Source organism: Myxocyprinus asiaticus, chromosome 7 (assembly GCF_019703515.2).
Source record: "Myxocyprinus asiaticus isolate MX2 ecotype Aquarium Trade chromosome 7, UBuf_Myxa_2, whole genome shotgun sequence".
Lineage (NCBI taxonomy): Eukaryota > Metazoa > Chordata > Actinopteri > Cypriniformes > Catostomidae > Myxocyprinus > Myxocyprinus asiaticus.
Window position 1 is genome coordinate 49950670 of NC_059350.1, and position 16446 is coordinate 49967115.

The 16446-nt window shown below is 34.8% G+C and overlaps 1 protein-coding gene across 1 annotated transcript; it reads left to right on the plus strand.

The window, feature by feature from the left end:
• Positions 1-2640: 2640 nt before the first annotated feature.
• On the plus strand, positions 2641-10396 carry cpo (carboxypeptidase O). Its single transcript, XM_051702196.1, has 9 exons — positions 2641-2733; positions 3092-3137; positions 3242-3343; positions 4688-4792; positions 4897-5013; positions 5143-5236; positions 6997-7199; positions 7300-7384; positions 9859-10396. Exons 1-9 carry the CDS (start codon positions 2678-2680, stop codon positions 10122-10124), a joined length of 1074 nt encoding a protein of 357 aa, XP_051558156.1. The 5' UTR covers positions 2641-2677; the 3' UTR covers positions 10125-10396.
• Positions 10397-16446: the final 6050 nt, after the last annotated feature.

Sequence of the window (16446 nt, forward strand, 5' to 3'; positions counted from 1 at the left end):
CAGGGAATACCGTTGCCATGAAGGGGTGTACCTGGTCTGCAATGATGTTTAGGTAGGTGGCACGGGTCAAACTGACGTCCACATGAATGGCCGGACCCAGAGTTTCCCAGCAGAACATTGCCCAGAGCTTCACACTCCCTCCACCGGCTTGTCGTCTTCCCACAGTGCATCCTGGTGCCATCACTTCCCAAGTTAACGGCGCACACGTACATGGCCGTTCACATGATGTAAAAGAAAACAGGACTCATCGGACCAGACGACCTTATTCCACTGCTACAATGTCCAGTTCCAACGCTCGTGTGGCCTTTATAGGCACTTTCGACAGTGGACAGGGGTCATCATGGGCTACGCAGCCCCATACGCATCAGGTTGCGATACACTGTGTGTAACATTCCTCCCGTAACCATCATTACATTGTGACGTGCCACAGTAGACCTTCTGTCGGTTCAGACCAGACGGGATAGCCTTCATTGCCCTCATGCATTGATGAGCCTTGGGCGCCCAACACCCTGTCGCCGGTTTGTTCCTCCTCGGACCACTGTCGGTAGGTACTCACCATTGCAGACTGTGAGCACCCCACAAGCCTTGCTATTACAGAGATGCTTTGACCCAGTCATCTAGCCGTAACAATCTGGCACTTGTGAAAGTTGCTCAGGTCTTTACTCCTGCCCATTTCTCCTGCATTCAACATGTTGACTACGAGAACTGATTGTTCGCTAACCATCTAATCTACCCAGACCTTGACATGTGGCCTTGTTAGGAGATGATCAACGTTATTCGCTTCACCATGTGAGTGGTCATAATGTTTTGGCTCATCGGTATGTGTGTGTGTATATATATATATATATATATATATATATATATATACAGTATAAGACTCGAGTTGAGTCTTGAGCTCCAAGCCCTCCAGAGTACAGACAGCAAGCCAAATATGCCTACCTCTTCTATACAAGATTACATTAACATACGAACTACTGAAACCTCTAAATGCAATTTCAGCTCACCTCTAAGATTCAGTGGGTTTCCTCTTAAACTGGTGCATGTCTCCATCTCGTGGTCTGATTCAATCAATGAGAAGACAATGAATTACTAATGGTTCTCTGTAACACTAAACCTAATGTGCATCTTGGAAATGGCCCAGTATATTTCAAATATTCCGGCTTCTTTAACTCTTTTTTTAACATTATAAAATACACTGCAGTGCATATTATTAGTATTTCCATGAATATGTTTATAAATTAGGCCTATTCCTTCAAATAAACTGTGCATAGTTCCGGTTTGATGCTGTTGTTTAGTGACATTATAGTAGTCTCAGATTGCAACAAAATCAAAATCTTCTTTCTGTAAATTAAATGTTTTTTTTTTTTTGCTGCACTATATTTCGCCCCCTGGAAACACTGGAATAATCATGATAATGAACAAACAAAACAAAAAACAGTATGAAATATGAATTATTAATTTAACTATATTTATATTTATTTACCTATATATACAAAAATAGTATAAAATGTTACACAGAAAATCATACATTTTTCCACAAAATTCTTCCTCATCACAGTTAGTATTCTGTCTCTTAAAATAAATTAAAAAAGTGGAGAATGGTTAAGTTGGTATGTTCTCAATCACATCATAAAATACTGTAAAATATCTAAATGAACAAGCATCATCGTAGTGAATCACGTGAAAGCAATATACAACCCTCACTGTTTATGATTTTCTGCGAGATAATGGAAACTTATGATAAATGCCAAACTCATGAACTTTTGACCCGATCTTTGGACTGCCTCTGTCTTTCTAGCTCTCCCTCTCTCCATTTTCCTCTGAAATTTTGCTGGATCCACAATACAATTACATAACCCTGTGATGCTTGTTAATTACAAACGAGAAAAACACTCATAATCCTAGATAAGTGATCGCTGATTATTATTTATATGCTGATAATGTGTAACACAGCTTAGATATCATTATTTATGACACAAGCTGATGGATTATGGTTACAGTGGAAAGTCTGAACTTTTCACGTGTAACAAAGTTTCCAAAATATCAAAGAAGGACATAAAGTGTATGAGCTGATTTTATAGTACTGTAAAGTTTAACAGAGGAACATCGTGGAGACATGCAGGAGGTCTAGCCACAAACCTTAATGAGGAAAAAAAATATTATTATTTATTGTTAATTATTAATACTATTTTTGACAGTTCAAAAATAGACATTGAATATAAATACGCTCAAAAAATATTTGACCATATTTTTAAGGTTTACACTTTTCAGTTTCATGACAAACTTCCGTCAGATTGAATTGTGTAATGTTTAACAAAATGAAATCAATAAAACTTAAAAAATGTAGTTTTTATTTTGTTTTATTAAAGATCACAAAATTCAAATTGATGGAATTTTATTATGAAATTGAAAATATATATATATATATTTTTTGAGTGTGCATTGAAGAGAATATTCATTCAAATATGATTTCTACATGAAATTGCAGCACTGTTGGATGTGGATGTGTCTTAGTATCATAAGAACTATGCAGTGGGTTTAAATATTAACACTCTTTCGGTGGAGGTGGTGTCTAAGGTATCTTGATTACATGAACATAACTTAAGTCAAGTCAGACTGTTCTAGGTTCATACTGTCAGTTTCTACAAGACTGGATAACAACAACCAAAATACAAACATGTTGCGGTCTGTAATGTCCATTTTGGTGCTTTTGGCTCTGGGATCCCAGGACAGGTAAGACTGCAGCGCTCAATGAAAACAAAGATCAGTCAAGTCTCTTATTGCTAATAGAAAATGATGACTGTTTGTTGTTTGTTGTAGAAATTTGATGTAAATGAACCATGTGACATGACTGTCAGAATTATTTGACAAAGATAAATACCAATAAATCTTTGGTTAAAATTTTTTAAAACTGTGTGAATTAAAATGACTGATTGAAATAACCGAATTAACTACATTTTACATTAATTTTGTGCTTTTTTGTGTTGGAATGCACTTTGAATATGTTGGGATTGGGCCTAAATAATGAAGCATTTTTAAGCAAATCTGACACACCAAGATAAGTATATTTTCTGTGTTGAATTCATTACAGAACATTTGCTGCTTATGACTATAATAAATACCACAGCATGGATGAGGTAAGATTAACCTGTTCTCCTTCATATACTGTGTGTGCAAGTTACCATGGATTCACAAATAGACTTTATACTTTTGTTTTTTCTCTGATAATCTCTCCACATAGATTTCGGCCTGGATGAATCAGATTGAGAGAGAAAATTCAGATGTTGAGTCCAGCATGATATATGGGCAGACTTATGAGAAGAGGAACATCACATTATTGAAGGTATTTCCTGTGTAATGAAATACTCTGTGTGTGGCCAAACATTACCATCTTTCATTCCAACATTTCCTTACCGGGGGATTTGTATGAATGTGATAAATATGCCAATGCCCAAATAAATAAGAAAAAAAGTATATTCATTCATTTTGAAGTGCGCAGCACATGCAGATGATATATTTATTGAATTAAATCGCAGCATTTTGCAGATTAATAATCACACTAGGACATGTCACGATTTCATATGGATTGTGCATTTATACATTCATTTTCATCCCAAATATCTCAAATTCCTTGACAAACTGTGTTTTATAGCTAATGCCATTTTTATTACTTGATTTAGTAATTCTGTCCATGTTTACTGTATCGCAGAAATCAAAGGGACCTACATGTGCAGTATAAGCAGACTCCAATAGTTAAATTATTAAAAATAAATTCACATCCCGAGGTGTAAATGTTGCATACGCCAATGCTCAAATAAATAAGAAAAAGTATCAAATATAAATTTTAACACTCAAATTATAACACTACATGGATGCTACCTGGGTCAGTGACGTGACACTCATATTTCTGTCTGGCTCTATTTAGCTAATAAAAAAAAGCCTACATTAAAAATGCATTTCTCACAAAACTTTACTTCAATACACCTCTACTCATTTTTGAGCTCTGGGGCTTAAAGAAAAAAAAAAGTTGTAACTGTTCAGAGTTAAGCTACAGTTCTTGAAAAAATTAATTCTGGCCTAAGTGGTTTGAAAAAAAAAAAAGAAAAAAAAATATATATATATATATATATATATATATATATATATATATATATATATATATATATATATTCATTTTCATCCCAAATATCTCAAATTCCTTGACATTCTGTGTTTTATAGCTAATGCCATTTTTATTACTTGATTTAGTAATTCTGTCCATGTTTACTGCATCGTAAAGGTGCGAACATTCTGGGTGTGAATACATTCTCAAAAAACTCCATCACTGAATCTACGTGACAGTGCTTCTCATGACAGTCAGCTGCGCCGGCGGTGACAAAATGATACGAATTTGTGTGTTTGACACCTATACTGAGTCCCAATCATTACTATGTTTTGTATGTGTAGCACAAACCTTGTTAGCGACACAGTCAAACAGTTTCATTATACAAAAATATTTTACAGGACAAATAATTATTTTCAGGGCATTTAGGTATTTTTGTAATTTTCCATGTTTGGAAAACTGCATTGCAAAATTCCAGGTTTTCCAGGTTTTCAAGGATGCGTGGGAACCCTGAAGTGGCTGCTCTCTAGAAACATATTTACTAGACCTACATCTTCATCCAGCTGTTTTTGTGTTGATATGCAGATTGGCTTTAAGAGCACCATGGAAAAGAAGGCGGTTTGGATAGACTGTGGAATCCATGCCAGAGAATGGATAGCTCCAGCTTTCTGCCAGCATTTTGTCAAAGAGGTAAGAATTTACTATAGTGACGATATTATGAAATATTTAGTCATGAATGTCATATGAATGAAGTGTTATTGACAATAACTTGACTGTGCTTTATGCCAAGAAAGATCCTGGACTCCTACAAAACAGACTCCAAGATGAACATGTTGTTTAAAAATCTGGACTTTTACATCACTCCCGTCCTGAACTTGGATGGATATATTTATTCCTGGAAGGACAACACAGTGAGTTCACTTATTGAGAATTAATCATTATGAAATATTAAAAGTGAATCTAGAATATTTGCAAAAAGCATTTATCTATTGGCATAATTGATTGCTTCCTTACAAAAATGTGTGTGATGTATTTTGAAGACTCGACTATGGAGGAAGTCAAGATCACCAGGAACTGAGGACTGCGCATGTTTCGGCACAGATCTCAACCGCAACTTTTACGCAAATTGGGGGAGTAAGTTGTTTTTCTTTTTAATAACAATAAATGTGGCTTTTTTAGTGGCATGACGTAGCTAACCTAAGTTAGCATAATTAAAAACCTAACTAACTTGACTAATATACTTTTTTAAAACTTGCAAGCTTAAAATTGTTTCTGAGTTCAAGTAATTTACTGAGTCTTGGTATACTTGACAGTTGTGTATATCTATGACCTTTTATAAGTGGAAATAAAATCTAATTAATCAAATGAGAAATAGTTTACACATATTATCCACCTAATGAATGAGACGAATAAACAACACCAGCATATATGAGTCATTAACAAATAAGGTCCTCTGAGAATATAAAAAAATCTCTTAAAAATCAAGTTTAAACCTTATGTATAAAGTTTGTAAAAATGTTAGATTTGTGTAGTAAATTAATGATTATTATTATTACACAAAAAACATTTACTACAAAAATGTCAAGTAGTGTAACCAAAGTCCAAATGTCCTTGCTCCTTGTTTAATTAATTAAAAAAGTAAATATTAAAACTTATTTTTCAAAGGTAAAATAAATACATACTACCGATCAAAAGTTTTGAAACATTTGACTGAAATGTTTCTCATGATCTTAAAAATCTTTTGATCTGAAGGCGTTTGCTTAAATGTTTGAAATTAGTTTTGTAGGCAAAAATATAATTGTGCCAACATATTAATTTATTTCATTATAAAACTACAATTTAATTTTTAAAAACAAATGTTATGACTTGGACCACATAATAAAGAAAAGCAGCCAATAAGTGCCCAACATAGATGGGAACTCCTTCAATACAGTTTAAAAGGAATCCCAGGTTGATACCTCAAGAAGTTGGTTGAGAAAATGTCAAGAGTACAGGTCTGCAAAATCTAGGCAAAGGGTGACTACTTTGAAGATGCTAAAATATACACAGTTTTGATTTATTTTGGATTAATCAAATCCCATAGTTCCATTTATGTTATTCCATAGTTTTAATGACTTTACTTGTATTCTAAAATGTGAAAAAAAAAAAAAAAAAAAAATATATATATATATATATATATATAATAAAGAATGAGTAAGTGTTTCAAAACTTTTGACCGGTAGTGTATATATATATATATATATATATATATATATATATATATATATATATATATATATGACCTGAAAAAAATGTACCTTTTCATAAAAATATATGATACTTTTTTTTTTTTTTTACTTCACACATAGTATGAGGGTCTAAAGGTGTTCTGTCTGTTATATATATATATATATATATATATATATATATATATATATACCATTTTTTTTTTTTTCGGACAAAAGTTTTTAAAATATTAATAATATTTGAAAACATAATTGTTTCACTGCTTTTTTAAAAAGATATTATAATGAAATATTATTCCAAACTACTTTTGAATTTTTTTTCCCAATAACTTCTGTTTTTATTAGACTTATATTTATTTATTTTACTGTTGGACGTTTACAGTTTATAATTTCTTTTATTTTTTTTTGTTGAGAAAAACAAATATCAAAATGACATAATTCAAGAATGGAAAACATGTCCATCATAGCAGAGGTGTATATTTAAGTAATTGTTTTGTGTAAATTTTATTTTTTAATAAACTAATAGATACAAACTGTCACATTTTGACCCATCAATATCAATAAATATGGATTTATCTGGACAGTCAAATGGTTATACAGTGGATACAGAAATGCAAGTACTCATGTAAGTCACATTACCATTTATTCATTCTTGATTTGTTCACGCAGTGGTCGGTATCTCCAGGAACTGTTGTTCAGAGGTGTATAACGGTCATACTGCTCTATCTGAGCCAGAGGCCCAAGCCGTCACTGACTTTTTAGGCAAACATCAAAACAACATTCTCTGTTATCTCACCATCCACTCATACGGCCAGCTCATCCTTGTCCCGTATGGACACCCCAACATCTCAGCACCCAATTACAATGAATTGGTAAGAAACAAATACTTCAGGTGTAATTTAGGATTAGAAGCTCTCAAGGCAAAGCGTACACTGTTTCAAATCAAACGTTCATGCCTGAATGTGTTTGTAGATGGAAGTAGGCCTTGCTGCAGCAAAAGCCATCAAAGCAGTTCATGGGAAAGACTACAAAGTGGGCAGCTCTCCTGACGTGCTGTGTGAGTATTTTTTGTAGGACATGTAGCAGTGTGATCTACCCCTGAGTGGGTCACTGTAGCACCTATTCTATTAAAATACTTTATCTATAGGTTGCTACAGATTTATTGGTAGCACTTTACAATAAGGTTCCATACGTTAACATTAGTTAATGCATTAGGTATCATGAACTAACAATAAACACATTTTTTAACAACATGAATTACAACCCCAATTCCGAAAAAGTTGGGACATTATGAAAAATGCTAATAAAAACAAAAAGGAGTGATTTGTAAATTATTTTCACCCTTTGCTTTATTGAAAGCACTACAACTACACATTATATGATGTTTTGCCTTGTGAATTTTGTACAGTAATTTCAAATCAGATGATTGCAACACGCTCCAAAAAAGTTGAGACGGGCAATTTAAGACTAATAACAATTTGACAAGTTGAATTAACAAGGCGATGTGAAGCAGGAGATGTTAAACAGGTGAGGCAATCGTGTCATAAGGAGCCTCCAAAAACAGCCTAGTCCTTCAAGAGCAAGGATCATTCGAGACTTGTCAATTTGCCAACAGATGCTTCAGCAAATAATCCAGCACTTTGAGAACAATGTTCCCCAAAAACAAACTGGAAGGATTTTGGGCATTTCACCCTCTACAGTGCACAATATATTTAAAAGATTCAAGGAATCTGGTCAAATCTCAGTGCATAAAGGGCAAAACGAAAACCACTTCTGAATGTGTGTGATCTCTGATCCCTCAGATGTCACTGACTTAAAAAACATCATTCATCTGTGATGGATATCATGAGCATGGGCTCGGGATTACCTTTGACACTCAACACCACTCGCCGCTGCATCCACAGATGCAAGTTAAGACTTTACTATGCAAAGCAGAAGCCCTACATCAACACTGTCCAGAAGCACTGCCGACTTCTCTGGGCTCGGTCTCATCTTAGATGGAAAGTAGAACAGTGGAACCATGTTTTTTGGTCCGATGAGTCCACATTTCAAATCGTTTTTGAAAAAAACAGCCGTCGTGTTATCCGGGCCAAAAAGGAAAAGGGTCATCCAAGCTGTTATTAGCATCAGGTCCAAGGCATGGGTAACTCGCACATCTGTGAGAACACCATGAATGCAGACAGATATTTACAATTTTTGGAGCAGCATATACTTCCATCCAGCACCATCTTTTCCAGGGACGTCCCTGCATTTTCCAGCAGGACAACTTCATACCACATACTGCCCAGATTTCAAGTGTATGGCTGTGTAAGCAGAGAGTGTGGGTGCTAGATTGGCCTGCCTGCAGTCCTGACCTGTCTCCAACTGAGAATGTGTGGCGCATTATGAAGCGCATTAAATGACAACGAAGACCCCGTACAATTGTGCAGCTGAAGACCTACATAATGGATGAATGGGGGAAAATTCCACTTTCTAAACTTAACAAACTTGTGTCTTCAGTGCCTAAATGCTTAATAAGTGTTATTAGAAGAAATGGTGATGTTACACAGTGGTAAACACTCGACTGTCCCAACTTTTCTGGAGTGTGTTGCAATCATCTGATTTGAAATGACTGTACATTAAATAAATAAATAAATAAATTCACAAGGTAAAACATCATATAATGTGTAGTTGTAGTGCTTTCAATATAGCAAAGGGTGAATATAATTTAAAAATCACTCCTTTTTGTTTTTATTAGTATTTTTCATACTGTCCCATCTTTTTCGGAACTGGGGTTGTATAATTTTGGTTAATGTCATTTAATAAATGGGTGTTTCTTCAACTTCAGGCATTTTTAGCATTGTGGATTTCTTGAAAGTAAAGTCTCGGAAACATCACACTATTTTTTTTTTTATTTACCTTGAATTTTATTTGTTTTGTTCAAACATCACTTGTCTCATATTTCATCTCAAGCATGCTCTTCACTGACACTTTTGTTGACTTGGTTAAAAAAATAATAATAATAAAAAAATGTTTTTTAAAAATTGGTGCAAAATTGTTTGGTGTGGTGGAAATGATGCCACAACTGTGGGACAGTGGTAATTTAACACAATAAATATTTACATTTTTTCTTTTTATTTCACACTTCATTTAGATGATCATAGCTTTAAACGTAATAATTTGTTAATATTTAATATTTTATAACAGATTTTTAAAGTTTAATATTGAAAGTGTAAATCAGTAAAATCTGTACATAAAAGACATTTGAAAAATACCAAAAATAAATGATTATAGCCTGGTAAAAAGTTTTCAGGTCAGTTTTAATGTGACCATCATATAAAAATGAAAAAAGTTGAAATCAGTTTGTTTTGATTAAAATAAATTTTGACATATCTGAAAGTGCCCAAAGCTGAAGAAACACAAATATATTATTGTTAATTGTTTGTACATGTTAGTTCATAATGCATTTACTAATGTAATATTATAATACTATAGCACTTTTTTATAAATTGAATAACAGTTAGTCATAAATGACGATGCTAATTTTTACAGACCCGAATTCTGGCTCATCGCGTGATTTTGCGCGACTCATCGGGATCCCCTACTCTTTTACCTTTGAGTTACGGGACAACGGAACATACGGTTTTACTCTACCTGAGGATCAAATCCAGCCCACGTGTCAAGAAGCGTACCAGGGCGCAATGTCCATCATTAATTATGTCCATGATAAGACTTTTACCAGTGCAGCGATTACGGTAACAGCCACATTGTGGACAACACTGACAGCTTTATGGATCTCAAGCACTAATGTGTTTTAGACCGCAACATGTTATATTAATTTAAGGTGATGACATGTCATTTAATTTATATGTACCTAGGATGTCTGTTTATTGTAAGAAATCAGCATTATTTGATATATTTTATATTATCGCTTATTGTACATTCAAACAAATATTGTGTAAGTGGAGCCACAGTGAAACAACCAATGTGAACGTCAGCTAAAGCATTTTGTCTTGTCATGTTTTATTACATCTAAAAGAAATTGTTGTTTGCTATGCTGCCCTCAATATCACTTTCCAACCTGTCGATCTTCTGTTATATTCTTTAACAAACAAAAGCTTGTTCCCGAATGACCAGGAAGTGACATAATTACAACAGCACAAACACCAATAAGAATTATCAATTGTTTACATTAAATTTGGTGGTTTTTATTTTATTTTATATATATTAGTTGGTTTGTGTCACTCTAAAAATATTCCATCCTGTTTGATAAAAGTACAGAAATTGTATGATGACAATATTCGATTTTTAGAAGAATATTTCAGCTCTGTAGGTCCATACAATTCAAGTGAATGGGTGCCAAAATTTTTGGCGCTCCAAAAAGCACATAAAGGCAGCATAAAAGTAATCCATAAGACTCCAGTGGTTTAATCCATGTCTTCAGAAGTGATATGATAGGTGTGGGTGAGAAACAGATCAATATTTAAGTCAATTTTTGCTCGAAATTCCCCTCTCTGCCCATTAGGGGGCGTATGCATGAAGAATGTGAGTCACCAAAAACACAAGAAGAAGAATGTGAAAGTTAAAGTGGAGATCATCTGAGCAGGGAGGAGAATTTATAGTAAAAATTGACTAAAATATTGATGTGTTTTTCACCCACACTTATCAGATTGATTCTGAAGACATTGATTTAACCACTGGAGTCATATGGATTACTTTTATGCGGGCATATGTGATTTTAGAGCTTCAAAATATTGGCACCCATTCACTTGCATTGTATAGACCCTGGAGCTGAAATATTCTTCTAAAAAACTTCATTTGTGTTCTGCTGAAGAAAGAAAGTCATACACATCCGGGATGGCATAAGGGTGAGTAAACGATGAGAGAATTGTCATGTTTGGGTGAACTATTCCTTTAACTTCATATAAAGTGCAGTAAACATACAAAACTAAATCAACATTTGGTGTGACCACCCTATGTCACCCAATTTTCTTGGTACACTTGTGCACAGTTTTGTTCTACTTATATTCTATTCTATTTGCAAAAGGAATGTTTGAAAATCTAAAATGGATATTTCCTATTGACACACTAAAGCAGAAGATCAAATATTTTGTGAATCATCTAATATGCCTAACATTATTGCACAGTATTGTATATGCTCAAATATATGAACTTTTATATATAAACTGTTTGTGCATATATAGCCATATATTCGATTTCTATATGGTGAACTGTATTATTGTGAATATTGACTGCAGAGCTCCCTTTGACCAGCTGATGGCAGAACACACACAGCTATGAAGACATTTTCAAGACTGTATAAACTGCTGTCAACACTAGCAACCTCAGATAAGATGAACAACAACAACAACAACAAAAACATCTATAACTAAAGAAAGACCACACAGCTTAGTGTTTCATGGCAGGATTAGGCAAACCTTTATAGAAGTTAAGCATTTCACACAGCAATATGGGATAAGATCTCGCCTGTGTCAAGCTTTCCCTACCAAACACAAAAAGGACTGTTCTACACTCAGTCAACCACTCCTTTATTTATCAGTGACTGACAGGAGAATTCAGAAAATGAAGATAATTCTGATAATGCTGAATAAACCGCTTTTGTGAGGAAATAGCTTGTCACTTAATGAACTGACTGCCTGTCTGCTAAACAATTTAGCAAAAGGTAGGTGTCACTTTACAACTCAGTACTCCCAATTCATTTGTATGGCATCTGCAAACGGTGATTACTGTTGAAGCACTCTGAACGCAGTTCATGGATGTAAGGCCCTTACATAAGAACAATAGAGTGCAACAGTGCCCGCCCACTTTCAGCCGTCTAGGTTCCGGAAGTATTTTTCCAATTAATTTTTTTCCGTAGGCTTTTCATAAAATCTTTCATATAAGAGCCATGAACCAAACCAGCTCTGGGGTGAATCACAACATTGTATACTTTAATTTGAAGCAAAAATGTATTTGAAAAAAAAAAGAGGTACAAGACTGTGTGCTTACCGTCCTTCACAGGGGCATGAACTACAATCCCATGAAACACTGTGAATGAACTAATCGAATAAAAAACATTAAAAATATATAAATCTATTGATTTTAGGTTGTTGATTATAATTATAGAAACAATATGTTTTAAGTTTACTGCAAAATATTCCGATGTTTCCAAATAATATACTCACTGAGCACTTTATTAGGAACACCTATACACCTATTTATTCATGCGATTATCTTATCAGCCAATCATGTGGCAGCAGTGCAATGCATAAAATCATGCAGATGTCAACCATTGGAATAGGGAAACATTTTTATCTCAGTGATTTCCACCGTGGCATGATTGTTGGTGCCAGACGGGCTGGTTTGAGTATTTCTGTAACTGCTGATCTCCTGGGATTTTCATGCACAACAGTCTCTAGAATTTACTCAGCATGGTGCCAAAAACAAAACAAAAAAAACATCCAGTAAGCAGCAGTTCTGTGGAAGAAAAAGCCTTGGTGAGAGAGGTCAACGGAGAATGGCCAGACTGGTTCAAGCTGACAGAAATGCTACGGTAACTCAGATAACCACTCTGTACAATTGTAGTTAATGGCATCTCAGAATGCACAACACGTCGAACCTTGAGGCAGATGGGCTACAACAGCAGAAGACCACGTCAGGCACTTTATTAGGACCATAGTGTTCCTAATAAAGTGCTCAATATGCAGTTTGAGGGTGTAGTAGGGAGACTGACTCAATTGCGTCATTCACAGTGCGTCACAGAATTGGGCGTTCACTGCTGGACTTGTTTGATGTGCTTTGTTGGCCGCGGTTCTCTGACTGGTGGATTGGTGGTCTTTCTCTGCTGGTGCCTGGGTAGTGTAGTTCTTCTCCAAGAAATCTGCTATTAAATACGGTTTTTAAACAATTAAGTTGAAATAACGCTGACTGATGGCTTCAACAAAGGCATATATAATCGATGAACAACCTCAGAGCTCATGGTAAGTCTGTCTTTAATAGTTTATTATCGTTGTAAATCAGTTCTTCCATGGAAAAAAAAATTGTGAGATCTTTATGACACTTAAACATTCGCTTTTTTTCAAATAAATGAAGTGAAATTTCAAATACACACGATGTGTTGCCGCTAGCTTTAGTGTGTTAGCCAAACTCCGTTCAACACTTATGTACTTATGTACACTCAAATAATGTACATATTCACACAGCTTGGGGTGATGGTGAAGCATTGGACTTACATTTGCAAGGTGTTGTCTTTACAGAAGTTTTGCAAGTTGCCACATTCACTACTAATTGTATTGTATTGTCCGGCCAGCATTGCAACCAGGTAGACGCCCCTTCCACTAGGAAATTGCAGAAATTACAGCAGAAATTACTTAAAAATATATTATTATTTATGTTTATTTAAAGGTTAGAACATTACTTGAAATTTAAGGTGTACTCGAAGTAAATAATTTAGATTAGGGTTATAGCTGACAAAAAAGGCTGGCAACCCCATATCTTAACTTTTAACCTTTACCCAGGACTATTGAATCATGATACCACTATAACTGCATGAACTCAACCCCAAAACAAGTCATACCATTGGCTTGACTCATGACAAAACAGTTCTTCTCAGAGACCTCTCAATATTCATTCGCTCACGATGGTGGCCCCATATGTGCAAGATGATCTCTGTTTGGAGTAGTGGTTCCTCACTCGTGCTGATGAATAATGTGCATGAGCCTTACAGTACCAACAATGGCCATCCATCATCGCTGTGTGCTGTGACATGAAGGTAATATGATCACCAACTGGTCTTGAGCTAGATCTGTGAGTAGGACGTTTGGAGCGATGGAAATACAAGTCAAACTTGACGTCTAGTGATAGACTCATAGTTAGGCTTCAGTTTTTTTTCCACATTTCTGGTCGTATGAGTGGCTACAGAAAGCATTGGTTTGTTTTTGGTTATGACTGTGTCATTTATTTGCCTTCAGTGTTGAACATTGCGTGAATGGGTTTTGCTGTAGGATAATTTGTCGCCATTTTGAACAACAACATTAAGCAATATTCATTAGTCAGTGTCAAAACATTCAGTCCCTTGCATTTGTCATAATACATCTTCAGATCAGAAGATTTTTGGATCATAAAAGTAACATGAATCCATTTTCTGTAACTAATCCTCTTTATTTCCTCATATGAGACCACCTTCCAACTCAAACACAAAGAAAAATGTTTTTGCTCTGAGGTTTCTCTTTCATATTTCAGAAGACTTAATGGAGTCCCCAGTTATATTCTAAAATTCCTAAGGAGAAATGAAAATAGACATAACACAACTGTTGATATACAATAAGAGTATAGAACTGTAAAGTGAATGTGGATAGTATAGCTCAGATAATTTCGTCCTGGAAGAATTTGATGAAAAAGTTTGAGGTTATGTTAAAATCTCCAACTTTGATCTTGGCAAACATGATTACAGTTCTAGAGAGTGTTAATCTCTTCTGAAACTTTGAGAGTATAGAGCCCCTTAGAGGACAGGGAGGGAATATATTTAAAAAGAATAATTTGTGATCCCTCAATATAAGTTATGCATTCCCTCAAAATAGTTTGCGTTCCCTCACAATAAGTTTAAGTTCCTTTGAAATAGTTTGTGTTCCCTTACAATAAGTTTTGTGTTCCTATGAAATAGTCTGCGTTCCCTTACAATAAGTTTTGCGTTCCTTTGAAATAGTTTGCGTTCCTTCACAATACGTTTTGTGTTCCTCAAAATAAGTTTTGTGTTCCCTCGAAATAGTTTGCTTTCCCTCACAATAAGTTTTGCATTCCCTTGAAATAGTTTGCATTCCCACACATTAAGTTTTGCGTTCCTTTGAAATAGTTTGTGTTCCTTCACGATAAGTTTTGTTCCTCACAGTAATTTTTGCGTTCCCTCGAAATAGTTTGCATTCCTTCACAATACGTTTTGTATTCCCTCTAAATAGTTTGCGTTCCCTCACAATAAGGTTTGCATTTCCTCACAATCATGGGTGTCAGTTTGTTTTAAAAAAAATGGTGGGGACAGTTTGGGAGGGGGGTGTTTTGATGTCATGAAGTAGCGAAACTCTTCTGAAACTATGAGAGTATAGAGCCCCTTAGAGGACAGGGAGTGAATATATTTTTTTAATAATTTGCGATCCCTCACAAAAAGTTATGCATTCCCTCAAAATAGTTTGCGTTCCCTCACAATAAGTTTAAGTTCCTTTGAAATAGTTTGCGTTCCCTTACAATAAGTTTTGCGTTCCTTTTAAATAGTTTGCGTTCCTTCACAATACGTTTTGTGTTCCTCAAAATAAGTTTTGCATTCCCTCGAAATAGTTTGCATTCCCACACATTAAGTTTTGCGTTCCTTTGGAATAGTTTGCGTTCCTTCACAATAAGTTTTGTATTCCCTCGAAATAGTTTGTGTTTCCTCACAATCATGGGTGTCAGTTTGTTTTAAACAAAATGGTGGGGACAGTTTGGGAGGGGGGTGTTGTGATGTCATGAAGCAGCGAAACTCATGAATATTAATTCGATGTCAAATAATATTTGACGGTTTTGATAAATATTCATTATTGATGGCCAATTCAAGCGCTGCAATAAATATTTCACAAAATGAATTTGATAACTTGATCCGTTCATCTAACTCTGTCAGTACTGGGATTTTGTTAGTCAGTGGATTAATACATATATCAGTAGGTGATAGCCAGAATGTCTGCTTGGTCTCATTGTGAAGTTTTCACCTCAAGGAGTTTCAGATTCTAATCCTCCCTTACATAACTTTTTTATTTTAATAAATAAAGCATCTGTACATCACTGGATGTGTACACATCTGATTGCATTTTGCTTTGCGATTTAACTGGAAAGGAGCGCGAGCATTCCCTTGCAAATACTGTTGTAAAAGCATGCTTATTTTCAGTTTAGAGTGGCTAAACTAGTTGAACTATGGTTACTTTAGTAAAAACATGGTAAATACTATGGAATCTCACTGGTGATTTGATCTCAAGTATAATTTTTCAACACAATCTTTTCTGCTTTTTCTGTGTGCTGTTCTATAACATTGCCCATTTTTCCTCCCACATAACCCTGTTATTTCATTTCTTGTTCCTTGCTGAAAGTCATTTCTCGGACATGTCCAAATATTATTTG

Excerpts from the sequence above, each read along its gene's own strand:
- cpo (XM_051702196.1), top strand. The coding sequence starts at position 2,678 with ATGTTGCGGTCTGTAATGTCCATTTTGGTGCTTTTGGCTCTGGGATCC. Across the intron at positions 3,138-3,241 it reads AATACCACAGCATGGATGAG|ATTTCGGCCTGGATGAATCA; the intron begins GTAAGATTAACC and ends CTCTCCACATAG. Across the intron at positions 3,344-4,687 it reads GGAACATCACATTATTGAAG|ATTGGCTTTAAGAGCACCAT; the intron begins GTATTTCCTGTG and ends GTTGATATGCAG.